This window comes from Camelina sativa, chromosome 7, assembly GCF_000633955.1.
Source record: "Camelina sativa cultivar DH55 chromosome 7, Cs, whole genome shotgun sequence".
In the NCBI taxonomy this organism is placed as follows: domain Eukaryota; kingdom Viridiplantae; phylum Streptophyta; class Magnoliopsida; order Brassicales; family Brassicaceae; genus Camelina; species Camelina sativa.
Window position 1 is genome coordinate 13054572 of NC_025691.1, and position 27580 is coordinate 13082151.

The 27580-nt window shown below is 36.1% G+C and overlaps 2 protein-coding genes, 1 long non-coding RNA gene and 1 pseudogene across 3 annotated transcripts; 3 read left to right on the top strand and 1 right to left on the bottom strand.

Moving 5' to 3' along the window:
• LOC104701064 (FBD-associated F-box protein At1g61320-like) lies at nt 2661-6428 on the top strand. Its single transcript, XM_010416698.2, has 4 exons — nt 2661-2701; nt 4623-5571; nt 5812-5982; nt 6056-6428. The coding sequence occupies exons 1-4, from the start codon at nt 2661-2663 to the stop codon at nt 6347-6349; spliced, it is 1455 nt and encodes a 484-aa protein (XP_010415000.2). The 3' UTR covers nt 6350-6428.
• On the top strand, nt 7086-10806 carry LOC104704583 (annotated as a pseudogene).
• LOC104701065 (UDP-D-xylose:L-fucose alpha-1,3-D-xylosyltransferase 3) lies at nt 11953-14495 on the bottom strand. Its single transcript, XM_010416699.2, has 5 exons — nt 13935-14495; nt 13596-13757; nt 13295-13516; nt 12329-12537; nt 11953-12218 (listed from the first exon to the last, which is right to left on the bottom strand). Exons 1-5 carry the CDS (start codon nt 14403-14405, stop codon nt 12119-12121), a joined length of 1164 nt encoding a protein of 387 aa, XP_010415001.1. The 5' UTR covers nt 14406-14495; the 3' UTR covers nt 11953-12118.
• Nucleotides 19338-22525, top strand: LOC104701067. The gene is made up of 4 exons (XR_753707.1): nt 19338-19524; nt 19647-20766; nt 20855-21871; nt 21960-22525. It is a non-coding gene; the product is annotated as an uncharacterized LOC104701067 (long non-coding RNA).

Below are 27580 nucleotides of genomic sequence, written 5' to 3' on the forward strand. Positions count from 1 at the left end.
GTCAAAATTATACTTAGGCTCATCGTCACATCTCCCCATTGATGCTCCTCCTACATCATCATAGTTTACCATCTCGACTCGACCCTCCCCCTCTTCTATATGGTTTGCAGTTTCAAACGGGTTTCCCATTACAATGTCCAATGGACCATTTCCCTCTTCCACAATTTGACCCTTCTACAATATCATCAATTATATGACATGTTTCTTTGGCCGAAGCCATATTAAATGTTTTGATCAATTATATGACAACCTTACTGGTATACTCTGCTTAGACCAAAAGAATCGTACTCCATTCGGGTGCCATTAATGCCTTATTGGACATGTTTCTTTGGCCGAAGCCATATTAAATGTGAAGACATACCTCCAATTCTTCGACCACCATTTACTCTACCTTCTCTTTGCCACTCGCTTTCTTCAGATCTGTTTAGGCTTATCCCTAAACAGTTGCTTTATTAACTACCATTAACTCTTTACTAACCTCATAAAACAACTAATAGACCAAGCCCCGCTGCCATTAATGCATGTCCCATCGCCATTAATGTCTCCCTCTCTTGTAATTTAGCTCCCCTTTGAATTCTCCCGCGTGCGTTTTTCTTAGTTTGTAGGGAAAGGGTAGTTTGGTGTTCTCACAACTTCCGTCAATTAAAAACTGGCATTTTAGAGAAGGAAAAAAAAACTGGCAGTTTTGATAAGTTAGCCCAATTCCCTAGTTGTAATCACTCTATCAATATAATTAACATTCACATCATATATAGTATTATAGCTTCAATACTAAGGCCTAAATACAAAAAAAATATTTTTAAATATTTGTTTCTATCTGTCATCTGCAGTTAACGGCAATCCTAATCCACCATAAATGATAGACGCAATCTCAATCAACAGCCAACATCTCCTTCATGTCAGCATGACGAATGTCACAAAATTGACAGACATCAACTACCTCCTGTGGAAGTTGTAGGTGCGATTTCTCGTAGCTGGCTATAGCCTTATTGGTCATCTTGATGGGTCCAATGAGAAACCACCCTTAACGGCTACCTCTAATGGTTTTGCTGCTTCGAATCATGCTTATGTCATGTGGTAATGACAAGATAAATTTCTCTATAGTACCTTGCTTGGCCCGATCTCTCTTAGTGTCCTGCCCACTCTTTCCCAAACTATCACTGCTATAGAAATATGGACTACTCTTGCCGAGATCTATGCAAAATCAAGCCGTGGACAACTAAAAGATCAACATAAAGTCTTAACCAAAGTCAACAACACCATTGATTGAATACCTTTGCAGTCTCACCACCAAGTTTGATACTCTCGCTAATTTGGAATCGCCGATGCTACATGATGACAAGTTTGAGAAGATTCTTGATGGTTTGCCAGAGGAATACCGCCCCATTGTTGATCAGGTTTCCAGCAAAGATGTTGGGCAGTCCATTGCGTATGTTCACGAACAATATCCTTAGAATTCATCGGATTTGTATTTTGTTTTGATATTTCTTGTAGTCAAATTAATTATTTACTTTCGTCTATTGGAGCGTTTTGGAAACTGAGGCTCATAACAATTTCCTAAATCAAACTGACGGGTGAATCTCTGACTTTTCTTATTTCACTATCTCTCAATAATTGAACACACCGCCTTGCCATTTTTGTCTCCAGACGAGGCATATCCTAACATACACTCTGTATAAATCTGTAATTTTAAACGATTCAATATCCTCTCTCATGACTTCTTTAACTTCTTCACTTCTAACTTGGAGATACCACAGCGTCTTCACGAGTTTCCATGAACCAGATGTACGTATAACTTATTGAGTAATTTATCCAAACAGTTTAACAACAATGGAATGATGATGTTTAAAGACCAAGGGATCGAGAGTAGCCAAACCATCACCCCAACTCTCACAGGAGCGATTAGAGAATCAAGGATCACAATCGTATTACTCTCGAAGAACTATGTTTCTTCCAGTTGGTGTTTGGATGATCTGTTAGAGATTACAAAGTGCAAAGAAGTAATAGGGAAAATAGTGATGATTGTCTTCTACGGAGTAGATCCTTCTAATGTACGGAAACAGAAAGGAGATTCAAGAGCGTTTTCGATGAAACATCAACATGTGCTCATAAAACAGAGGAGGAAAGGCGAAAATGGAGCCGAGCTTTGATCTATGTCGGTAACATAGCCCGAGAACACTTCCAAATTAAATTGGTTTGAGTTTAATTTTTTTAGTACAAATTATCTTTCTCATGATCAATAATGGTGTTTTATTGGTTGTAAAGAATATTTGATATACATTTTGCTATGGTATGTTATGGTTGTGATGAATTGGAATCTGAGTATAGTTATGAATATCAATTCTTTAGATCAAAAATTGTTGTGTGTTTTGGAATGTCTTTAATTGTTTAGTTTGGTCAAATATATTTTGGTGTGTGTTTAATTGTTCGATGGGAAATTAGGTTGTTTCAGCATAAGGAACATAAAATGTTCTGTTTATGTCTTTTTTTCCTCATGAATTTAGTGTTTCTTTTTGTTAGGGACAATGAAGCATAAATGATCGAGAAGATTGCAAAAGATGTTTTAAATAAACTTAATGCCACACTATGTATTGATTTGGAAGGCATGGTTGGACTAGACGATCATTTTAAGGAAGTGGAGTCTTTGCTAGATTTAGAATATGTGGGAGTTAAAGATTGTTGGAATATCTTGTCCGCATTGGTAAGAGTACATCTGCTAGAGCTTTACATAGTCGACTCTATAACAGGTTTCAGTGTACTTGTTTTGTGGACAATCTTAGAGAAACCTATACGATTGGTCTTGATGAGTATTGTTTTAAGTTGCGCTTACAAAAGAAACTTCGTGGAGATATTTTAAACCAAGATGATATTAGGGTATTCAATTTAAGTGTGATGAAATAAAGGATCCATGACGAGAGGGTTCTTATTATTCATGATGATGTGGAGTGTCTACTTCAACTAGAGGCTTCGTCTAATATCAGCGGCTTTGGTCTTGGAAGTACAGTCATATTTACCACAGAAAACATAAAGATTTTGCAGCAACATGGTATCAGTGATTTATCTCATACATATAGGGAGTTTACATGTTGATTATATGACATAATTAACAAGGGAGTTTACATGTTGATTGTAAGACATAAGACATGTTGATTACATGTTGATTATGTGATTATATGTCATATAATCAACATGTGCATCCATACTAAAAAATACTAACGTAGTGGATGTTAGATTTGGGTTGAAATACCTAGCTGATAAATATCTCATACATATAGATATCGACCACAATCACAAAATTAGAGTAGTAATGCACTGTTTGCTACAAGTAATAGCACAAGAAGTTATTTCCAAACTAAAACTTTCTAAACGCAAGATTCTAGAAGATCCACATGATACTTCTTATGTTCTAGAAGAGGCAAAAGTAAGTAATGTTAATAAGTTAAGAGGTTTTTGCATTGCTTACCATGTTATGGTTTAAGCAGAACATCTCTCTGGCCACTAACAAGTTAAAGTTTTCAATATTTGTTAGGGTAATGGATCGGATTTTAGGTTTATCATTGGACGTCGTAGAGAACAACAAATTAAAAAGAGAAAAATGCCAAAAAAAAACCGAAGTTATTTTTATTTGGACGTTTCATACCCAATGGTTTTGGATTGGAATAAAAATACATCAAATAATAAAAATGTGTCATTTAAAACCCAAAATAATAAGTGTTGTTATTTTCATACCCACAAACAAAGACAATTGCACATACCGATTTAAACTCCCTTGTTAATTATGTCTTTGTTTATTTTAAAATTTTGAATTCATATTTTTTTTTATCATTTTGTCGTCAAACTTATTTGCCATGAGGGAAGATATAGTCATTAGCCAGTCCGAATTATCTCTGTGTCCGAGGATATGATCAAAAAAATTGTAAGCTTAAAATTCATTTTACCAATAAACATATGTTTTTGAAATGTTCTTTTCTTTACATTTTTTATAATTTCTTCCAAGTTCGCTCAATTACACGTAAAAAACAAAATCTTAAATCATAAAAGCTTACTGAAGTAGAGTATGTAACAAGTGACATGTGTTGTTCTCTAATGTGTTAAACTCTAAAAGATATGATATGAAGACATTAAAAAATTGCTATAAAATAATTAATTTTAGTGGTAAATAATTGTAAACAATATGACCTGTTATGGATTGGGCCACAAAACAAAATTAAATTATAGAAATTTTTAAATATAATTTTATTAGTTAGGAATGCAAATAATATGTCATATTTAGCCACAAACAATAATGAATTAAAAGAGAGAAATAAATCTACTATTTTATCAAGTTTGGAAAAATGTAAAGAAAAGAAACAGAAATTTTAAAAGTTGAAACTAATAATAAAAAGTTTATTTTTTCCTATAAATATATGTCTTGGAAATGATAACTTTCTATATAATTTTAATAATTTCTTTCAAGGCCACATCCATTAAATTTAGAAAACTTTTGCTCATATGTTATAAGATTTAATTACTTTTGTCAAATATAGTCAAAAAAATATTATATATTTATTTAGAGTAATTAATAAAACCGACAGGTGTTGCTCTACAGTGTGTTGAACTTTAAATTATATATATGGCCATAGCAAACATTTGAAACTCCATAATCTTCCTGAGCTCATTTTATTTGCTACCAAAGTCCAGAAAAAAAAAATCAAAATGTCAGAATCCTCAAACAAACAACTCAAAGTCCTTCAAAATCTTCCTGATGAACTTATGGTGCGTTCCTTGTCGTTTCTTCCCATCCAATCACTTTTACAAACTCGTGTTGTGTCCAAACTATTCAGGCACACAGAGATAAGGTCTCTCGATCTTGATTTTAGCAGAATATTTTCTGTAGAACGAAGTCAGTTAGAGGTTACTAATATCATCCAGAATGTTTTTAACAAACACGAAGGAATGGAGATAAACCGATTTGTTTTGTGTCCCGAAGGTATCGATTGGGAGGAGTCGGTAACCTCGTGGATCAATACATGTATTGGTAAAAATATCCAAGAGATAGTGTTGGATTTCTCAAAATCTAGGGAAGTTGTGGAGATCCCTATCGATTTCTCAGCTATTAAGACACTAACAGTATTGAATCTACGATGGTGTAAATTTGATGAAATACCAAACAATTCTCCCGAAGGTTTGAAGCTCCTGAAGAAACTCTCGCTTGTGCGAACTATGACGACGAAAGAGATGGTGGATGCAATTTTTACAAACTGCATCCACCTTGAGTTGCTTGAACTAATTGAATGTGGCATTTATGGGATATTGACCATACCCGCTCCTAATCATAAGAAGTTCAAGTCGTTGGTCTTGTCTACTATGACAAATATCACCGACATCGTTGTGCATGCACCCACTCTCGAATACTTCAAGTATGAAGGATATGTCACAAATATAACATTTTCGACAACAGATGCACTAAAAGAGGCAAATATCCACTACAAGAGGAATCGACATATTTATGATCCTTCTGACATGGTGATTTCTAACATGAAAGACTATACAAAAGTTTATGTCCTTGCAACGACAAACATCTTTCTTGAGGTAATTTTCTATTCTGAATTTAAATATTTTTAAGTACTAGATGGAGAAGTTTCACTAAAATATGATCTTATTCCTTAAACCTTTAGATAGTTTTCTTGTTACATGCAGCCATTATTCTTAAATTAGTTGGATGTTTTCTTACATGCATTATTCTTAATGTAATTTTCACAATTGTTTTCATATAAATGTCTTCATTATCTTTTGTTCATAACCTTTTTAATTAACACATATAATTTTTAGGCTCTCATTAAAAGACATGTAGGAGGAGGAAGACTGGAAAGAAAGGGTACTTTCAAGTTTGAGAACTTAACAGATTTCAAGATTTCCTTTAACGCTCGATCATTTTGTACTCTTTTCGAAATTGCTGAATTCCTCAATGACTGTCCTAAAGTGGAACGGCTTGTGATCGACGTAAGTTCATAAGTTCATTAATACACCAATGGGCTTCATAAGTTCATTAATACAGTTTTCTTGTTATGTACAGATTCAAAACTTTGAATTTGCAGACCGATTGGAATTTTGGGAGATTCATCTGAAGGAAGATATTGAGAACAACAACTATCTTTTCATGTTTCTCAATGAAGTCAAGATCATCGGCTATAAAAATCACTGGCATGAGCTTGATATTGTAGAGTTCTTTGTCAAGAATGCACCAGCTCTAGTCAAGGTTGACCTGGAGATGCCTAAAAATTCAAAAACCAAAGTTCACCAACCAGATAATGCAAGGATCAATGTCATTACAAGCAAATTTCCAGCGATTAAAGTTACAGAAGTTTAAAGTCAAGTTGTGCCGAAGCATATCAACTATAATAGCTCTTTTGATGTATTTGAAATTCAGTGTTTTTATGTTGTTTTAATTTCTGAACTCTCAGATTTAAACTCTATTGTTTATCTCTTTGTTTATTTTAAAATTTGAACTGTTCTTCTATCTTCTTTCTTACTGTCAAACTTATTAATCATGAGGGAAGATTTAGTCATTAATTAGCCAGCCCGGATAAGGTCTGTGTCCGAAGATATGAAGAATTAAATTATAGGACAAATTTAAGATAATGTTATTAGTTTGAAATGGTAGATAACATGAGTTAGATTTCTCCAGAGCGAAAAAATTATGGCGATGCCACCTCGGTCTGCATGAGCAAAAGTGTCGTCAAGACTTTTTCAGCAACTTCGTCCACTTTGAGTTGTTTGAGGTCATAAGAAGTTTAAGTCACTAGTCATGTCCTCTATGCTAAATCTCTTTGTGCATCACTTTGGATGCACCCACTCTTGAATGCTACAAGTATGATGGAAAATCCATATTTTGAGAGTAGATTTAAGATCAAATAAAAGAGTAAGAAAAATCATATATTTATGTTTGAATTAGATAGAAAAATTTTATAAAAATTAGATAAAATTTGTAAATGTTTTTTTTTTCCAAAAACCTTTTATATAATTTAGTAAAGTCAAAACAAGATTCCTTTCACACTTTTAAAGGACGAAAGAAAAAGAAAACAAGTATAAGAAAACAATCATTGATGATTCTGAACGACTCTCTCATGGCTTCTTCTTCTTCTTCTTCTTCTTCTTCAGCTCGCACTTGGAGATACAGGGTCTTCACAAGCTTCCACGGACCAGACGTCCGCAAAACATTTCTCAGTCATCTACGCAAACAGTTCAGTTACAATGGATGGGATCACGATGTTCGATGACAATGGGATCGAGAGAAGCCAAATCATCGCCCCAGCTCTCACATAAGCGATTCGAGATTCGAGGATCGCGATCGTATTGCTCTCGAAGAACTACGCTTCTTCAAGCTGGTGTTTGGATGAGCTATTGGAGATCTTGAACTGCAAAGAAGAGGTAGGTCAAATAGTGATGACTGTCTTCTACGGAGTAGATCCTTCTCATGTCCGGAAACAAACCGGAGATTTCGGGAGTGTTTTCGATGAAACTTGTGCTCGTAGTACAGAGGAGAAGAGGCAAAAATGGAGCCAAGATTTGACCTCTGTGGGCAACATCGCTGGAGAACACTTCCAAAACTGGTTCGTAATTGTTTTTGATATATAATAATAATCTGAATTATATATTTGTTACTACTTCTGTTTTGGAGTGTGTTTAATTGTTTATTAAAGATAAATCTATTTATTCTCTTTTTGATTAGGTGTCAAAAAGTATTAGTAACAGAGGAGTGTTCTCTTTGTGATGTTTCAGATAAACTCAATGTGACACCGTCTAGGGATTTTGATGGCATGGTTGGACTAGATGATCATTTGAGTAAAATGGTGTCTTTGCTTGATTTAGATCATGATGAAGCTAAGATCGTTGGGATCTCTGGTCCTGCAGGGATTGGTAAGAGTACAATTGCCAGAGCTTTACATAGTATGTTATCAAACAGGTTTCAGCATACTTGTTTTATGGATAACCTTCGTGAGAATTATAAGGTTGGTCTTGTTGACTATGGTATGAAGTTGCGTTTACAAGAGAAGCTTCTTTCAGAGCTTTTGAACTTAAATGGCATTTGGATATCTCATTCAGGTGTGATACAAGAAAGGCTACATGACCAGAAGGTTCTTATTATTCTTGATGATGTGGAGAGTCTAGATCAACTTGAGGCTTTGGCTAATACTATGTGGTTTGGTCCAGGGAGTAGAGTCATAGTGACCACTGAAAAAAAAGAGGTCTTACAGCAACATGGTATCAGTGACAGTGATATATACCATGTGGGTTTTCCATCAAGTAAAGAAGCTTTAATGATCTTTTGTCAATCTGCATTTAGACAAATCTCTCCACCTCATGGGTTTAGGAATCTAGCGGTCGGAGTTACAGAGATTTGTGGTAACCTTCCATTGGCTCTGCATGTTTTGGGGTCATCATTGCAGGGAAAGAACTATGCTGACTGGATAGATGAACTACCAAGATTGCAAACTTGTCTTGATGGGAGGATTGAGAGTGTATTAAAAGTGGGCTACGACAGTTTACATGAGAAAGATCAAGCTCTGTTTCTCTATATTGCAGTTTTCTTCAATCATAAACATGTTGATTATGTGAAAACCATGCTGGCGAAAACTAACATGGATGTTAGACTTGGGTTAAAGATACTAGCCAACAGACATCTCATACACATAGGTCATGGCCCTAAAAGTATAGTGGTAGTGCACCGTTTGCTACAAGTTATGGCTAGACAAGTCATTTCCAAACAAGAGCCTTGGAAACGTCAGATTCTTGTAGATACTCAAGAGATTTTTTATGTTTTGGAAAATGGAGAGGTACGCTTTATGTTTTGTATTACCATGTTTATTCACTGCTGTTTAAGCACTAACAAGTTTTGCTGTGGAATATTTTTGTTTAGGGGAATGGGTCAATTGTAGGAATATCATTTAACGTAGGAGAGATCAACAAATTAACAATAAGCACTCGAGCTTTTGAAAGAATGCACAATCTTTTCTTCTTGAAAGTTTACGATCCGTGGGTAACTGGAAAAAACCAACTGCACATTCCAGAGGAGTTGGATTATCTTCCTCGCTTAAGGTTACTACATTGGGATGCATACCCGAGAAAGACTCTTCCTCATAGATTTTGCCCAGCAAATCTCGTCGAACTCGACATGGCGTCTAGCAAACCCGAGGCGCTATGGGACGGAACTCAGGTTAGTTAGTTAGTTATGTGTGTTGATATGAAAAGACAGAACTGACAAGGTGTTTTGTCATTATGTTCTGATTTTTGACTTTCAGCCGCTTGCAAATCTCAAGAAGATGAATCTCGCTAGGTCATATAGTTTGAAGAAACTTCCAGATCTTACAAATGCTACAAATCTAGAGAGATTGGATTTGTATGAATGCATTGCTTTGGTAGAGCTTCCATTTTCACTTTCAAATCTTCGTATACTGAACTACTTAGAGACGAATAATTGCAGAAGTCTAGAAATCATTCCAACTCTCGTCAACTTGGCATTTCTAAAAGAAATCAAGATGATGGGATGCACTCGTTTGAGAAGCTTTCCAGATGTTCCTACCAACATCGATACGCTCTCGGTAATGGAGACAACGGTTAAAGAATGTCCCGCATCACTTAGGGATTTATCTCATCTTAAGTCTTTTGATATAAGTGGCAGCGTAAATCTCAAGACCTTTTCAATACATCTCCCCACGAGTGTAACAGAGCTACACCTAGATCATTGTGGTATTGAGAGTATTACAGACTGCATTAAAGGTCTTCATAATCTACGTGTCCTTGCTCTTACATACTGCAAGAAACTCACGTCATTGCCAAAGCTCCCCGGTTCGCTCGAATGGCTACGAGCAAACCATTGTAAATCATTGGAGAGCGTAAGTGGCCCTTTAAAACCTCCAAATGCAGAACTCGACTTCAGCAACTGCTTCAAACTAGGTCGACAAGCACGACGAGCGATTACTCAAGAAGGTTTTGTTAGCGGGCGGGCTCTCTTACCAGGGAGAAAAGTACCTACAGAGTTCCAGCACCGAGCCAGAGGAAATAAGTTAACAATTCCTCATTCTGATTTCTACAGGTTTAAGGTTTGCATCGTGATTTCTAAAGAGTTCGATCATAAAACCAGAGACTCTACTATAGTTTCAAGACTATTATGTCGTTGCACTGTCGGCAACTCAGTGAACTCCACTGACATGAAGTTCGTCCTTAACGATGTCTACAAATATCGAATGGAACATCTGTTTGTATTTCATATATTGGACATCTATCCGTTGCCATTTTTTAACCCCTCTAGCAGAGAGATAGTTCTCGAATTCAGCAGCATATGCCAAGATTTCGACATTATTGAATGTGGTGTCCAGATCTTGACGGAGGAAACAGATGGAAACAACATTGAGGGATCTGGAGATGAAGATGACGACAATGACCTCTTGGATACACATGAATCCGAATCATCAGACAAAGAAGAGAGATACATAACTGAATCAGTAGAAGTGTCCAAAGACAAAGATGAGGATATCGCCGACGACAGTGGCTCCGAATCCATATCCAAGAAGCATCCAAGGAAGAGGACGTTGACAAGTGCTACTACTAATCTTAAGAAATGGATTCTCTGTTTTTTTCTCTTTTTGTTTCTTTGTTCTTTGCTTTTCTTAAAATTCTCAACCATCTTTGATCTTCTCTAACATTTTGTGACCATGTCGTAAAAGTTCATTCGCTTCATATGGACATTAGCAAAACTTGAATTATTTAGCTTTATAACTTCCTTTTAAAGAAACGTTTAAGTATACTGGTTGGTGTTTTAATTAACTCCATGCATTAATTACTTATTTTTCATGTGATAAATAATGGGTTGTGAAAAACTGGAGATAGATTATCGTTATAATTTTGAATTTTAAGTATACTGTATATAGTAGATATAAATTTTGCCTATGATATTTAATGGATCGAATTTTAATATAGTTGTAATTATCTATTCTTGAAATTTATTTGGTCTATAGTTTAATTTATTAAATATAATCTCAATCAGACTATTGTACCAGAGAGACGACCTATATATATAAAAACCTAATGGGTATAGCCTATACCGTATAGGCAATCTTCGATTACCTCATCAATAACAACCAGTTATAAATTAATCGAAGAAGCTCCATGACTACGAAGCCTACTTATACCATCGTTGATGAATCTCCTCCTACTCCTCCTAGCCCTCTCCGTGCATGGTGGTAAGGCTCAATATCCGTTAATAATATTATGTAACATAACCAACATAACAATGATTATATAAACCGAATTATCTGATCCTCTTAATGGTTTGGTTGTTGCAGGGTGAACAGCAACCTAAAATTCGATATTGCGATGAATATCATCATACTAATCCTCAACATTGCAACGACCAAGTATGTAATAGCCCACAAGATTCCCTTAACCGCAGGTGCTACATTTCTCTCTATTTCGATGGATTCGGCTGTTCTCTTCCTCTTGACTTGGCAAGCTGCAGAATATATGGATGATTCAGTACGTGATTCCTACTTGTTGGGACGTACCTTTCAGACTTTAGGCTTTGGTTATTTCCTCGACCTCTTCTATGCTATCTCTCCTCACTTGGCTCTAGGCTTGGGTATACCTTGTTTGATATTACTGTTTAAGGTGTAAAACTTTAGGGTTTCCTTTCTCTATTTTTTTTGTTTTCCCTTTCTCCTCAAGTTTTCTATTTTAGACTATCAATTGTATTCGAAAATATTTGATCCTTATTTTTCGTTATTTCTTCTATCTAATCAAATTTGAAATACCATAACAAACCAATATATGCTTTTGAATACAATTAGTTGTTGTTTTTTTTTTTTTTTCTGATGAAATGAATACGTAGATTTGTTCAAAAGATTTTCTAAATCTCTGAAAATCTTACGAGTGCAACAAATTTTTTTCTTTTTAAAGCACTAATTAATAAAAAAGGATATTAATTTATCTATAATATATCATAATTGCTTGGTTAACGTATATTATTATGATGAGAGACTGCTTTGAACATGTATCTAAGTAATCAAAATCGAGTTTGAATAAATCTATATCCGCAACAATTTCGAGATCCTATACTTGTTGTACATATAAGAAGTCTTCTCTAAGGTAACTTCTGTTTCTTGCCCCTGGTTCTCCTCTGTTTTCTCCCTGTTTTCCTCTGATTTTTCCCTTCAGTAGTATTCTGCTGCTCTTGATATATCCTGCAAAGCGAAACGAAAGAGCAATTGATATTGTTGTTAGTCTCAAGATAACAACAGAAAGAGAGAGAGAGCTAGTGACAAAATATGTTTTGGTGTATTCAAATTTTTACTTTAATATTCCTAGTGGAGACTCAAGAGCATGATCATCGAGTAGCCATAGGTTAAAATCTTGAAATCGTTTCATCTTCTTGTCGTAACCGATAATGTAGTTATTGTGGACTATGACATGTTTCCCCTTTGTCTCATTAACCCATGTCTCATTCCTGAAGTACAATCCTCCTGATGGGAAAGCTGATTGTGGAAGCAAGTAGGCATCTACCTGTTTAATAGAAGATCACAACAAGAGTTGAGTATGAATTAGAACAACTAAAACCAACATCAGAGATTAAAACCAAATTAAGTCGTGGGGAAGGGTAAACGACCAAAATCAACTCCAACTATTTGTCAAACGCTTTTTCATATCCAGACTTCAATATCCTGTAAATAACTATTAAAGTTCAAATTTGCTACCTGAACTATATGAAGTGTTGTCAATTTCAACATATGTTCGAACAATATTAAGTCCGAGTTTAACAGTGCTGAGTCAGACGACTCGTGGCGTCCATGTGGCACTGAGATTGAATAAAACGACGTCGTTTTGGTTATTTTCGGTGTGTTGTGGTTGCTACGAAATGACCAAAACGACGCATTGTAGTTAGTTCTAGTGTCACGTGGACGTCACAGGTTGTCTAACTCAATTCTGCTAAACTCTGATTTAAAATTATTTAAACAAATGTTAAAATTAAAATTGACAACATTTCATATAATGCAGGTAGCAAATTTAAATTTTAATACTGTTCATGTTGTTATTTGGATAGTACTGAAGTTTAGGTATGAAAAAGCGTTCGACAAATAGTTGAGGTTGATTTTGGTCGTTTACCCGTCGTGCATACTCATAACTCCTCTTAAGTTTACTCTCTAACTCCTAATGTTTACTTAGACCAGCTTTTTTGAATTAATAAACTAGATTTTGATACCATGTTAACTTTAAACTTCCATAAGCAGATGTGGAATTTGGAGGAAGTAACGTTACATACTTGATGAGCTGTTTTGTGAAGTGCTCGATTAAAAGCAGGCTGATCATGTGGTTTCTTTGCCTCGGTGTTAGACCAACGTTGAGCTTGAATCTCCTCAACCCATTTCTTCATTAGAAGCTTTGCACCATCAGTTGAACGCAAGAAAATCATGCAGCTACATACGTAAGTCACTCCGCCTCGACTTAGAGGTGGTAGATCATGGGAGTGATTCAAAGGCTTAACCTGGCAGCACCAAAATCAGATCCAGATCCAAAGATACATAAAGACTCTAAAATGCAATTGATTGAGATATGTTACATACTGCAATCATGTCATCCATGAAGTATACGTCGTGGCTTCCTTGTAAATAGTCAAACGGATCTTGCAACCAGACCATATCCACATCGTTGTACATAACATTGTAACCTAGCTCCAAAATGTTCAAGAGATGTTGTGGCCTCCGAGATGTCAGATTGTAGAAACCCTGATCGAATAATTTAAATTAGTTAAAGAAAGATCCGGTTATTCGCATTCTAGTATGTTTATTCATAGATTATCACATTGGGTGTAACTTTTTTCGTATCAAAGTGATTGTTATGAATACTAAAGTTAAGTATATTAATATAGCAAGCTGATAAAGGTGATAACACTTTGTTTTTACCTGTGAACCAAATTTGTGTGCGGACTGAGGATCCAACGCTGGAGGAATGAGAACAGCATGACCAGGCCACTTCTCGTTGACTTTGTAAAGAGTAGCGTAATCTTCAGCGATCACGAGAACTTTTTCATGATGCTTCTGTCTAGAGATACTAATCAACCAGTTGCTAAGAAAAGGTAAGAAAGGGTAGCTAACGGCACAAACGATCACAGTCTCGTTCTTAGCCACAAACTTAGCGGCTTGAGCAAGGGAATAGTCGCGCCAGTCGGAGATCGATGGTAAAGAAGAAGAAGGAGGAGGAAGAGAAGAAGATGTTGTTGTGTTTGGAAACAGGAACAAGGGAGATTTAGTTAAAGGTAAGAATACACCAAGGATAACAAAGAGAGCTAGAAGGAGAAGGAGGAGGAGACCGTTGCGGTTGAGAAGAGAGATGGGACGGTTTAAGATTGGACGTTGTTGTTGCTGCTGCGCCATGGAGACAAAATTGGAGAGAATTGTTTTTCACAAGTCTTTTGTGATCTGATTCCAAAAATGGGAAAATATGAGAAAGAAACAAAAAAACAAAAAGTCAACGACAATCTTCAGGAGTAACAACGTGTAGAGATACACAATCTGCATTATTAATTATTAATGTATGACAACGTGAAGAGATAACCTACATTATTATATACATGTTTGGTCAGAATTAGTTATCATGTTTAAATGTTGTGTACGTGTAGATGGAAACATCAATAGTTAGTTTACAATTATGTTTATGAGAAAAGAGTACCAAGTAATATCAAGTAATCATAATTTTCTTACTCGTGGGTAAGAATTAGCTGTCAAGTATCATTTTTGTTTAAACTACTCATTTCATATCAGTTGGTTGGAAATTCAAATCCGATTCCGGAAGGGAGAAGACCTATTTTACTCACAGATTTACTAACTGATTACTTTGCATGTCGAGAACCATTGGAAAACTTTACCGACGAATTTTTGACAATATGATGATCCTATGGGTATTTTTAAACGAATTGGCCAAAGATTACTAATGTAAAATTCGATAGAAAATCAAAGGCGGTTCGGATAGATTTTGAATGAAAATATCATTTTCTTGTAATGTGACGACCTATACCATAGTAATCTCATAAGTAGTAATTGTCCGACGTGTCAGACACTAATTAATTAATATTGAACTTTTCAACTCTATATAATAACTAGAATTAAAAAATACAAATATATTAATTCTCTAATCCGATAACATTAGGATATTCAACTTGCATGGACATACTATATTATGTTTCAAAATATATTTTGCTATATTAATTAGCAAAATCGAGTAAAATATTTTCATAAACAGCACAAGTTTTGTTTCCAAATTTAACATATTATCTTTAAAGTTTTTAAAATAGTATTATATTTTAATATTAAATTCTAAACTTTAAAAACTAAATTTAACCTTTTCAAAATTATATCCTAAATATAAAATAAATAATTCAAATATAAAACAAAATCTAAAGTATGTCCATGCAAGTAAGTCAATCTAAAGTATGTCCATACAAATAAGTCAATTTGTGAAGTGACCTTAGTGCAGTGGCAGAAAATAAGTCAATTTGTAGAAGGCACCATCACACCCAAGATCGAATCCTGATTCATACAAATGTAGGAATTTGGCTAATGAACCAGTTAGTTGTAGCCCAATCACTGACAAAAAAAAGTTTGTGACTCTCAACTTGTTTGTTTAATACTCCTCGGCAACAGGGACACCGTGTCGGCGATGTTACTAGTTGCTAAATATATATGGACGTCGGCTATGTTACTACTACTGAATATGTTGATTCACTGTTATTTTAGGCGACACATAATATGCCTTATATACGTTAGTACGTCACTGTCATTACCATTAAGTGGCTCCTCTCCACACAATTCTCTACATCCTTTGGGCATATTTGTGTTAAGCAATTATAATTGTTTTTTTTTTGTTTACCATCTGACTAGTGGACAAAGTTTGTAGCTCTGGAGTGGTCTCCCCTCCCGAGATGACCTTTAGCAGTTAGCACTAGCTCTGTAAACGGAGTGGATATCCAGGTTTTTTCATGTATTCGTATCTATATCCATATTTGTATTATCCGTGAATTTAGTATTTGTATTCGGATTCGAAATTTCGGATATCTGATATTCGGATATTTGTTAAATATCCAGATATCCCTGAATATCCACGGATATCCGAAAATATAGTCTTTAAATCCTAAATTCATTAATATCATACATAATATGCTTTAAAAGTTTATAATGTAGCTTAAAATTGATACAAAATATAAAAATATAAAAGTTCAAGTGACATCCTTCATTTCCTTTCTTAAATCCTTCTTATAATCTAGCAAAAAAAAGAGAAGAGATTAACCATTTTCCTAACCAAAGAACAAAATTGATCAACTACCTGAACTTAAAATGAGACTAAATATATTTAAAAATGAACACACATTGCTGCATAATCCTAATAGAATCAAGTATAAAATCAAATTCAAATGACGACAATTAATTATGATTAGTACTAGTTAGATTTTCTCTTGATTCTTCTCATCTTCCACACAAGTTCACAGATATTTAAAGCAAGTGAAGTGAACACTTACCAATCCTCAAATATGATCATAGATGTATACTTAGAGACTCCACCTCTGTATAAGATAACAACTAACTATTAGTATTTGAAAAACTATAACAAATTCATAAAAGTGGAAGAGTAAAAAGGTATTAACCTAATTCAATATTCTCAAGCTCAGCAAGATGTTCTTCTACACTTATATCTGCATCATCACCATGATACCAATCCTGAGTACAAATAAGAGCTTCAACAGTTCTTGGTGTTAGCTAGCTACAAAACCGATCAAGTACTCGACCCCCTGCACTAAATGCAGATTCAGATGCAACAGTTGACATAGGTATGGCCAACAAGTCTCTTGCATCAGTGACAAAAACTTATACTTAGAACCCGTTATCTTCCACCAATCTAAGATCATAAAACTTGAATTCTTTCGATCCTCCCGAATATCATCTAAATAATACTCTATCTCTGATTTCACAACATCAACCTCTTTGCTTTCCTCAACATCATCAAACATTTCCTCCATGAGTATATGTTTCTTATCTTTGTGCTTAGAATGTGGCTCTGAACCTCCTTTACTTTGGGAAGATATTGGATCCTGAGATTGCAAAGATGAATTATATTTAAATAATCTATCCATAGCATCTATGATGTTGGCAATCAAACACTTAGCCTCATAAGAAGGATATGTACCTTCAATCATCCACTTTACCCATCTCATCTTGTATCTCGGATCAAGAACTGCAGCAACATAGATCATCATATTTGTGTTGCCAAAATTTCCCCAATACTTATAAATCTTCGGCTTCATTTTTTCGGCCATAGCTTTCTTATGTCCATCCTCCATAGCATTCATCTTCACAATCATCCAGTCCACTCCGAATATCTCTTTCATATATGTATGACCAGTAACATATTTAGACCCAGAGATATTCGCAGTTGCATCATAAAAATACTGCAATATATCAGACAATGAACTCGCATAAGACCAATCACTTTCACTTGGTACAACTTCGCAGATTCTTGTAATCGCTGAAACATACTTCTCATCTTCCATCTTAAGCATATCAAACCCTTTTTTAAGAGCAACAACAGCTTGTAGCATCATGTATGTGGAATTCCACCTTGTTTCAACATCTAAACAAAGACCAGCCTTTGTTTCAATCTTTTGAATCTCTAAACACTCCTTAAACCTTTTCAGCCTACCAGGTGAAGATCGAACATACCTAACAGCTGATCTAATCCTTAAGATTGAATTATGTACCTCCGTAAGACCATCTCTCACAATCAAACCTAAAGTATGTGCTCCACATCGCATGTGCAGAAATTCTCCATCCAAAATAGTTGTTCCCCATGACGTCAACTTTCTTTCCAAGTATTTTAATGTAAGATCATTAGAACTTGCATTATCTACTATAATGGTGAAGACCTTTCTGATTCCCCAGAAAACCAAACACTTCTCAACCATTTTACCAATTGTATCACGAGCATGATTATCGACTATGCAGAAATTGATGATCTATTTTTGCAGCTTCCAATCTTCATCCACATAATGCGCTGTTAGACACATGTAGCTCATGTTCTGTATGGATGTCCAACAGTCCGTTGTCAGAGAAATGCTGCCATTATAGTTTCTGAAAAACTTCCTCAATTTGCTCCTTTCATCCTCATAAAGCTCCAAACAATCTTTAGTCACAGTTTGACGACAAGACATAACAAAACGTGGTTGAGCAATGGTTATAAATCCCCTATGTTCAACAAATCTAAACGGCAGCTCATTCATAATGATCATATCTACTAATCCCCTACGGGTTTCTGGTTGACTAAAAGCCATAAAAGATGGCACTTTACTCCCAAACACTCCATTTGTGTGATTCTGATGAAATAATGTTGATTGCTTCAGCTTTATACTGTCATTTTCACCTTCATCTTCGTATGGAATTCTCAGCTTGCATGTCCTGATGTGGGTTAACATTGCACTAGTTCTCAAACCGGTCTTCGTTCTACATGCAATCATTGAGGAACTATAACAACATTTAGCTTTGTCGGCAATATTAGTCTTCACAAAATGGTCCCAGGCCTTAGACGGGTTAGACCTTTTCTTTGATTCCACAACATTTGCTAAAGACTTTGTCTCTGTTCATTGAGGTTGTTCTTGTGATTCTGGTATATAGAATCCTTTTGAAGTACGAGTTCCAAAATTTGTTGTGGATTTAGAAGTCCCATCGGTAGAATCCATCTACACGAAAAAAAAAAAAAAAATCTTACATTAGAGTTGAGAGGGTGAAACATAGGAGAAGAGAGTAAATCTTCTCTCTAATTTTGCTATTTTGCTTGTACATCTGGATTGAGGGAGGAGAAAATCTTCTTTAGTTGACAACAAGGAAAAAAAAAAAGCACAGAGAATTAGAAAGTGAGGAAGGGTTTTTGGTTTTTCAGAGTTTTAAAATATTTTTTATTTATTGAAATGGAAATAAATAAATGAACACTTAAACATGTGGGTCTTACAATTTTGTTTGGGCTGCCTGTAGTAGACCCTCCCCCCTACTATAACAGCTCAACTAAATTCACCCTGTACTTTTGGTCTCTATCCATTTCCCCCTATACAAATTTAATTCTACCCAATTTTACTTACACTTTATAACTCTATCTAATTAATCAAAATCAGATTAACTCTTTAGTTACGTTTTAAAATTACAAATTCCCGTTTACTGTACCGCGATAGAGCAAAATTGAAAATTTAATTTTGACCCGATCATAGTTAAATATTAATCCAATTTAAAACCAAAATCTTAGGTCTAATATTGGGGAAAAATTAAAATCTGGGTCGTGACCAAAAAAAAAGAAAAAATCTGAGTTCTTCTTCTCTCTTCTCTATTCTTCCCCGATACTCTCTTATTTTCTTTCCTGGTTTTTATTCTCCTTGTTCTACCTCTGCTACGTATTGCTTCGTCTTCGGTGGTTGGAATCTAAATCGTCGTGGTCAATCGCTAACCCAGAAAATATGTCGTAAGTTTTATGTTATGTTATTGTTGTTGGGTGTTATTTGTTGGGATTGTTGGAATTTAGTGGATTTCGAGAGTGAGGAAAGGATGTGTCGTTGATGCTTAACATTTTTTTTCTTTAAATAGTGACGAATCAGATGATGTCGAGTACAATGGGGGTTCTGAATCAGATGATGTCGAGGGTTCTTAATCAGAGAGTGAGAGTGAGATTGTTGAAGACAGAGATGGATCCGATAACGGTAAGAAGAAGAAGAAATCGAAGAAAAAAAAGGAGGATGAAGAAGATCCACTGGAGCGATTTGCATTTGAAATAGAGGATGGAGTAGCCAATTTTGAGGATGAGATTCAAATTGGTCATAATGTAATTCATGATAGTTCAGATGAAGATGAGGATCCTATGGTGTTGAGGGATAGAAGAATCAGAAGGGCTATGGGTGATAAATTGGTGGTTGGATGTACTTTCTTCACAAGTGTTGAGTTCAAAGAAGCTGTTTTGGAAACTGCTTTGAAAGACGGACATAATCTGGTCCAATGTAGGTGGGAGAAAGAGAAAATTGCATACAAGTGTGGCATGGGTGGGAAATGTCAATGGAAGGTTTATTGTGCATGGATTCAGAAGAAGCAACTATTTGAGGTAAGGGCATCATGTATGCAGCATAGTTGCACACCAAATGGGAAATTTGTAATGTTGAGGAGTCCTGTAATTGCAAGGTTGTTAATGGATAAGCTGAGGCTAAATTCGAAATTTATGCCTATGGATATTCAACACTTCATCAAAGAGCGTTGGAAGTTGGTGTCTACAATCCCTCAATGCCAAAGAGGAAGGCTTCTTGCTCTGAAATTGATCCAGAAAGAGTATGATGAACAGTTTGCTCATCTTCGGGGATATGTTGAAGAGATTCATTCTCAAAACCCAGGGTCTGTTTCCTTCATTGATACTAACGTAAATGATAAGGGTGAAGATGTGTTCGACAGGTTTTATGTATGTTTTAACATACTTAAAACACAATGGGCTGGGAGTTGTAGACCTATACTAGGACTTGATGGCACATTCTTGAAGGTTGCTATCAAAGGGGTTTTGTTGACTGCAGTTGGTCATGATGCAAACAATCAAATATATCCGGTTGCTTGGGCTGTAGTACAATCTGAAAATGCTGAAAATTGGTTGTGGTTTGTCCAACAAATCAAAAAGGATTTAAGTTTAGAGAATGGCAACCGGTTTGTCATTATATGAGATCGTTCAAAGGTAAGAACATCTCATTTCATTCTGATTTAAATTTGTTGTTGTTACATGATTAGTATATTAACAACCTGTTTTCAAAATTGTTCGATAGGGTCTTATAAGTGCAGTTAAAATTGAGCTTCCCTTAGCTGAACATAGGAGCTGTGTTAAACACATTGTCGAGAATCTAAAGAAAAATCATGCCAAGAAGGATATGCTAAAGACATTAGTGTGGAGATTAGCTTGAAGTTACAACAAAAAGGAATATAAGAAGCATCTCAACGAGTTGAGATGTTATGATGATGCATTGTACAATGATGTACTGAAGGAGGAACCACATACTTGGTCAAGGTGCTTCTATAGACTCGGTAGTTGCTGTGAGGATGTCGACAACAATGCAACTGAGTCATTCAACTCCACCATCACGAAAGCAAGAGCAAAGTCATTGGTTTCGATGCTGGAAACGATAAGGAGACAAGGAATGACACGAAATTTAAGAGGAACAAGAAAGCCTACAAACATCAAGGTAGATTTTCTAAATATGCTCTGAAAATCCTTGCATTGGAGAAGAAAGATGCAGGTAGATGTACAGTGTATCGTTGCACACATGGCATATTTGATGTATATCTAGATGGAGGTGGTCATCGAGTGGACATACCAAAGTGTAAATGTTCATGTGGGAAGTGGCAAATAAGTGGGATTCCTTGTGAGCATGCTTATGCTGCGATGATAGAAGCGGGTTTGGACGCTGAGGACTACATATCTAGGTTTTTCTTGACAGATATGTGGAGAGATAACTACCACACAGCCACCTACCCATTAAGGGGACCACAATATTGGATGAATTCAACTTACAAGTTGGTGGTCGCACCACCAGAACCTATAATACCTGGGAGAAAGAAAGAATCAAAGAAAAAAGGAGGTAAGTTTGCAAGGATCAAAGGAAAGCATGATTCACCGATGAAGAAGAAGAAAAAAAAAGGTTAAAGTAGATAGACTCAGCAGAAAAGGAAGAATCATGCATTGCAAGAGTTGCGGTGAAGCTGGCCACAACGCATTGGGATGTAAGATGTTTCCAAAGGAGAAGGTACCGAGAAAGAGAAAGCCAAAAGATGCTGGACTTGAAAAGGTATGTTTCTGTTTGTGTAAACTGTACTCAGTTTTATAGTTGGTTTCTTACATCATAGTCTCTTATTGACTAACTATTATTGCTTCAGGCTAACACGAAGAAGAAGTCTAAGAAGAAGACAACCCAAGAGACTCAAGGTCCGGATACGCTAACACTCACACAACCTTCTCAATCAGCTCTGATGTAGTCTCTAGGTTGTGTTTCACGGGTTTATCCCATTTGAATGTGTTGTCTACTTTTTTGGAGGTTCTCAGGCCAACAACATTATTGCCAATTTCGGCTTCCTTTTGTTTTTGGTTGTGGTTGTACACTACTGCAGCTATTATGATGTTTGCTTGATGGTGTTGCTTTTAGACTAATGTACTCATGTGTTTTGAAATTCTTTGATGGTGTTTTCTCTTTCAATCCAACTTTCATTACAATAAGGGTACACAAAAACAAACAAACAAAGAGTTGGAGAGAGTTTTCTCATGGCTAAAGAATTTATGGGGGTTGTTAGAATTGAAACGACTCTCGACCGGTACAGTTGTCGTTACCCTGTTTCCGGTGAAGCTGATTTCGTAAAGCCATTTGCTTTGGAGTATAAGTGGGAGAAGAGAGGCTCTGGAGATCTGCTGATGCTGGCTCATCCTCTCCATCTCAAACTTATAGCAAGAGATGATCGTTCAATTACCGTTTTAGACAAAATAAGATACAAGAGCATAGACGGAGACTTGGTAGGTGTTGTTGGAGATTCATGGGTCTTTAAACCAGACCATGTTTCAGTGACGTGGGTAAAAAAAGATTCGCACAAAGAGATCATCTCGGCCCTCGTCAAAGATGTCAACGGTTTGAATTCCTCAGCTAATGTCACGAGTTCGTCGTATTTCTATGGGAATAAGAGAGTATCGGGGAAGAAGAGAGAAGAGATAAGAAGAACCCAGATTTTAATTTTTCCCCAATATTAGACCTAAGATTTTGGATTTAAATTGGATCAACAATTAACTATGATCGGGTCAAAATCAAATTTTCAATTTTGCTCGCGGTACATTAAACGGGAATTTGTAACTTTAAAACGCAATTAAAGAGCTAATCTGATTTTGATTAATTAGATAGAGTTATAAAGTATAAGTAAAATTGGGTAGAATTAAATTTGTACAAGGGGAAATGGGTAGAGACCAAAAGTACAGGGTGAATTTAGTTGAGTTGTTATAGTAGGGGAGTCTACTACAGGTAGCCCATTTTGTTTTGGTCTTTAATGTTATAAGCCCTTTAAGATACAAAACCTTATATGGGTCTAGATATATCACGGATATCCGTTATCCATTCCAAATTCTTATACTATTTGTATCCGTATGCGAATTCTAAATATCCATTGATTTACTATCCGATTCGTATCCGTTTTTTAGATTTTTGTTTTTCGGATAAAAAAGCGGATATGGATTCTTCAGGGAAGTCAGATCCTTTTGATTCGTCGGCTCCCTTGGTGACTTTGGCTCAGGGTCCCTTTTGTAAAATAGATGGTTCCTGGAAATTATCGGTTCCCAACTGAAACAATCCATCCCGTTTTTTTTTTAATAATATTAATTCTCTAGTTGACCCATACCCAATAGCAACCTAGTAACAAACAGCAACAACGGATAACCAAACAATTCCATTAACCAAATAAATCCAACAATGAATTAATCCAATAACAAATCAAGTAAATAACAATTTTAACATCCTACAATGTTCTATCAACTCAACTCTAGCAACCTAACAATAGCTAGACCACAATCAATCAAGCCTTTAGAACATCCTCTTCCTCATCGCTTAGATTCCACGATCACACTTTGCCTTTACCTGCACCACAAACACAAATTGAGATGCATGAGTATTTTATAAACACTCAGTAAGGTCATCCTCCCATCTACTGGGCTATACACACAAGCAATAGAGACATCTCTAACCATCAACCAACAATCAAATAACCAATCAACAACAAACCAGGACTCTGCATCGACCGACACCAACTGGGTTTGCATCGACCGACACAAGCTTGCATCGACCGACACAACCTTGCATTGACCGACGCAAGGTTCACTTGCATCGACCGACACGCACACTGTATCGACCGACACATGCTCAACATTGCACGAAATCCCTAATTTCATCGACCGACGATTCTACACGGCACCGACCGATGCTCCGAGGTCAATCCACGCCTTCCTCGCATTACATCGACCGACGCATGTGCCAAGCACTGTTTTCCCCCGAAGCTTCTCGCCGGATCTCTGTCTCTAAACCACAAAAACACACAATCCAAAGCCACAAAAAGCTTCCCAAAGCCTCTAGCGGCTCAACAACGTAACAAAAAGCTAATAAAACAAATAAACAAGCAGATAAGAGAAAACTCCAGCTTAGATAAGCCATGGTCATGCACTTACCTTTGCCAAAGAGGAATCTGACTCTAAAACAGGAAGTGAACGCTCCTAGGAAGCTCCTACACCAATCACAGCTCCAGATCTCTACAGGAACCGCCTCTAATCTATCAAAACTCCCAAGAACACTCAAGAATAGCAAGAAAGTATTTTCTCTCTTTCTTTCTCTCAAAAGCGGCTAAAACCAGCCACAAGACGACAAAACTCCTTTTATAATCGACTCAAGGGTTTTTCCTAACACCAAAATACAACATTTAACTTAAACTCGTCCGCTCAAAACTGACCATGCATCGACCGACACACCCTGTTCATCGACCGACACACCCTGTGCGGATGTTACACCAACTCAGGCTTGGGTTAGTGCTGTGGAGTTGGCAAAGATCAGATTTTATTGTTGGGTGCTAGATGTCTTCGTCGAAGCCCTTCCCCGCTTCATGCAGAATTGGAGGCTCTACTTTGGGCAATGGTGTTGTTTGTCAGCGCTTTGAGATGGACAATGTTGAATTGGTTACAATGATTCAAGCTCCTGAAGATTGGCCCGCTTTCTCTAATATCATTGACGATTTCCACCTGTTTCGGCCGCCTTTCCCCTCTTCTCCCTGTCCAAGATACCTCGTTCTTCGAATTTGAGAGCGGATTGTCTTGCTCGGTCGTCTAGATCTTTAAGTTCATCTAAATCATTTGTAAACTATTTTCCTCCAAGTTGGGTCACCAATTCTGGAGTACTTTTCTAATTAGTGTTTGGTTGATAAAAAAAATAAGCGGATACAGATTTGGATACCCGCGGATCCGGATAATAATCTCAGGGCTAAGAGAGGGTGAAACGTAGGAGAAGAGAGTGAATCTTCTCTCTAATTTTGCTATTTTGCTCGTAGATCTGGTTTGAAGGAGGAGAGAATCTTCTTTAGTTGGCAACAAGGTAAAAAAAGCACAGAGAATTAGAAAGTGACGAAGGATTTTATGTTTTTTCAGAGTTTTGAATTTTTTTTTTTATTGAAATGAAAATAAATAAAGAAACACTTAAACTTGTGGGTCTTACAATTTTGTTTTGGGGTTTAACGTTATAAGCCCTTTAAGATACAAAACCTTATGCCCTTTAAGATACAAAACCTTATGTGGATATAGATATATCACGAATATCCATTATCCTTCCCAAATTTTTAGACTGTTCGTATCCATATCTGAATTCTAAATATTCGTTGATTTACTATCCGGATTCGTACCTGTTTTTTTGGATATTTGTTTTTCGGATAAAAAAGCGGATACGGATTCAGATATCCGCGGATCCGGATAATAATCTTGGGGCTAGTTAGCACTCTTTATCTGAATTTTTTAAAGGAAAAAGTATTTATGGTAATTAATGAAAATAAAAAAATAAATATAACAAGAAAAAAACAGTTTTTTTTTTCTTGCTTCTTTTTCATTATGATGGCTTTCAAATTCGAAATACTTATATAAATTAGTTAACATTCGAAGTATATATATATATATATAATATTTTAAACTAAAGTATTTACTTTGTAATTTGTATTGTAGCACAATTTCGAGTTGTTTTTCTTCCATCCAATTTAGTAAGACCCATTGACATTTGTCACATACGCAATATACTTTGAATAAAAGTGACACGTCAGCAGAAATGATTTTCTGTCTTATCGTATGTGTCATTTGAGCAGAGCAATGGTCAATCATTACCTTTTTCGATAATGAAGACGTTGCCATATGATTAGCTAGACCTCTTTCGGGTATGATCCGATTGATCGTATTATTGTTTCTGACTTTATCATATAGAATAGGTAATATGATTATGAAAACATTGTATAGTACAATATATGACCCGTGAGCCTGTTTTTAAAACATTACTGAAATGCTTTGGAAACTCTGATTTTATTCATTCACATAATATCGGTATTTATACAAGTTGAGATTGCCTAATATGATAGACTCGTATCAGAAGTGAATATTGTACATATATACAAACGTAATCTAATACCCCCGTCATGTTGGTGGTACATAGTCTCAAACACCAAGTATGGAAAATAACTTCGCAAATGTTGGTCCGAGGAATGCCTTCGTAAAAAGATCAGCCACATGGTCCTTCGTAGAAATGTGCTGTGTGGTGATGAGTTTGGCCTGGACAGCATCACGAACCTGGTGACAGTCAGACTAATTGTGTTTCGTACGCTCATGAAACATTAGATTATCAGCAATATGAATGCAAATCTGACTATCACAATGAAAGTCAATTGGTTGAGGATGATCCACAGCTAATGTCTTGAGAAGAGCTTTCAGAAATTTAAGTTCTTTAGGAGTATACGCCATAGCCTGATACTCGGCTTCGGCAGAAGAAGATGATACCGTCTTTTGTTTATTTGTCTTCCAAGAGATCGGGGAGTCACCTAAATATAGAATATAGGCCGAGAGAGAGCGGCGTGTTAAAGGACATGCATTGTATTCTGAATCACAATATGCACTAACATGAAGTTTGCAGTCAGACCGATGAAAAATGTCGTGGGCAGGGTAGCCTTTGAGGTATCGGACAAGACGGCCCAACTAAGCGCCGATATTGTTCTGAGTTTTCAAACGTTGGTCCTTCAGCAGAAGCAAGTTTGTGATTGAGCTTTATTGGGACAGGGGAAGGCTTGGCACCTAACAACCCTGCTTTGGTAATTATGTCGATAGCGTATTTCCGTTTTGAAAGCAAAAACCATCCGGACCCCCAGAGACTTCAATACCGATAAAATATTTCAGCTTACCCAAATCTTTCATGTGAAGACACTTATTAAGCTGAACCTTGAATTTGTTTATGGCATGGAGATACATACCAGCAACAATGAAATCATCCACATATACCAAAATATGGAGAACAAGCCGGTCTTTGAGTAAAGAAAACAAAGAGTAGTCTTGATAACTTTGAAAGAAACCAAGCCCTCAAAGAGCAGTATATACTTGGAGAACCAACATCTAGGGGCCTGTTTGAGACCGTACAAAGACTTGCATAGACGACACACTTTGCTCGGATCCGTTGACTTCAAACCCGGAGGAAATTTCATGTAAACTTCTTCGTCAAGATCAGCATGTAAGAATGTATTGTGAACATCCATTTGATGGACTTCCCAATCTTTTTGCAGCAGCAACACCAAAGAGAGAGTGAATAGTTGTCATCTTAGCAATAGGCGCAAATGTTTCTTTAAATTCGTCCCTTCTTTTTGATGGTTTCCCATAACGACCAAACAAGCGTTGTGACACTCTAGGGTGCCGTCGGAATTGAATTTTAGTTTATATACCCATTTGCTGTTGTTTGCTTTCTTTC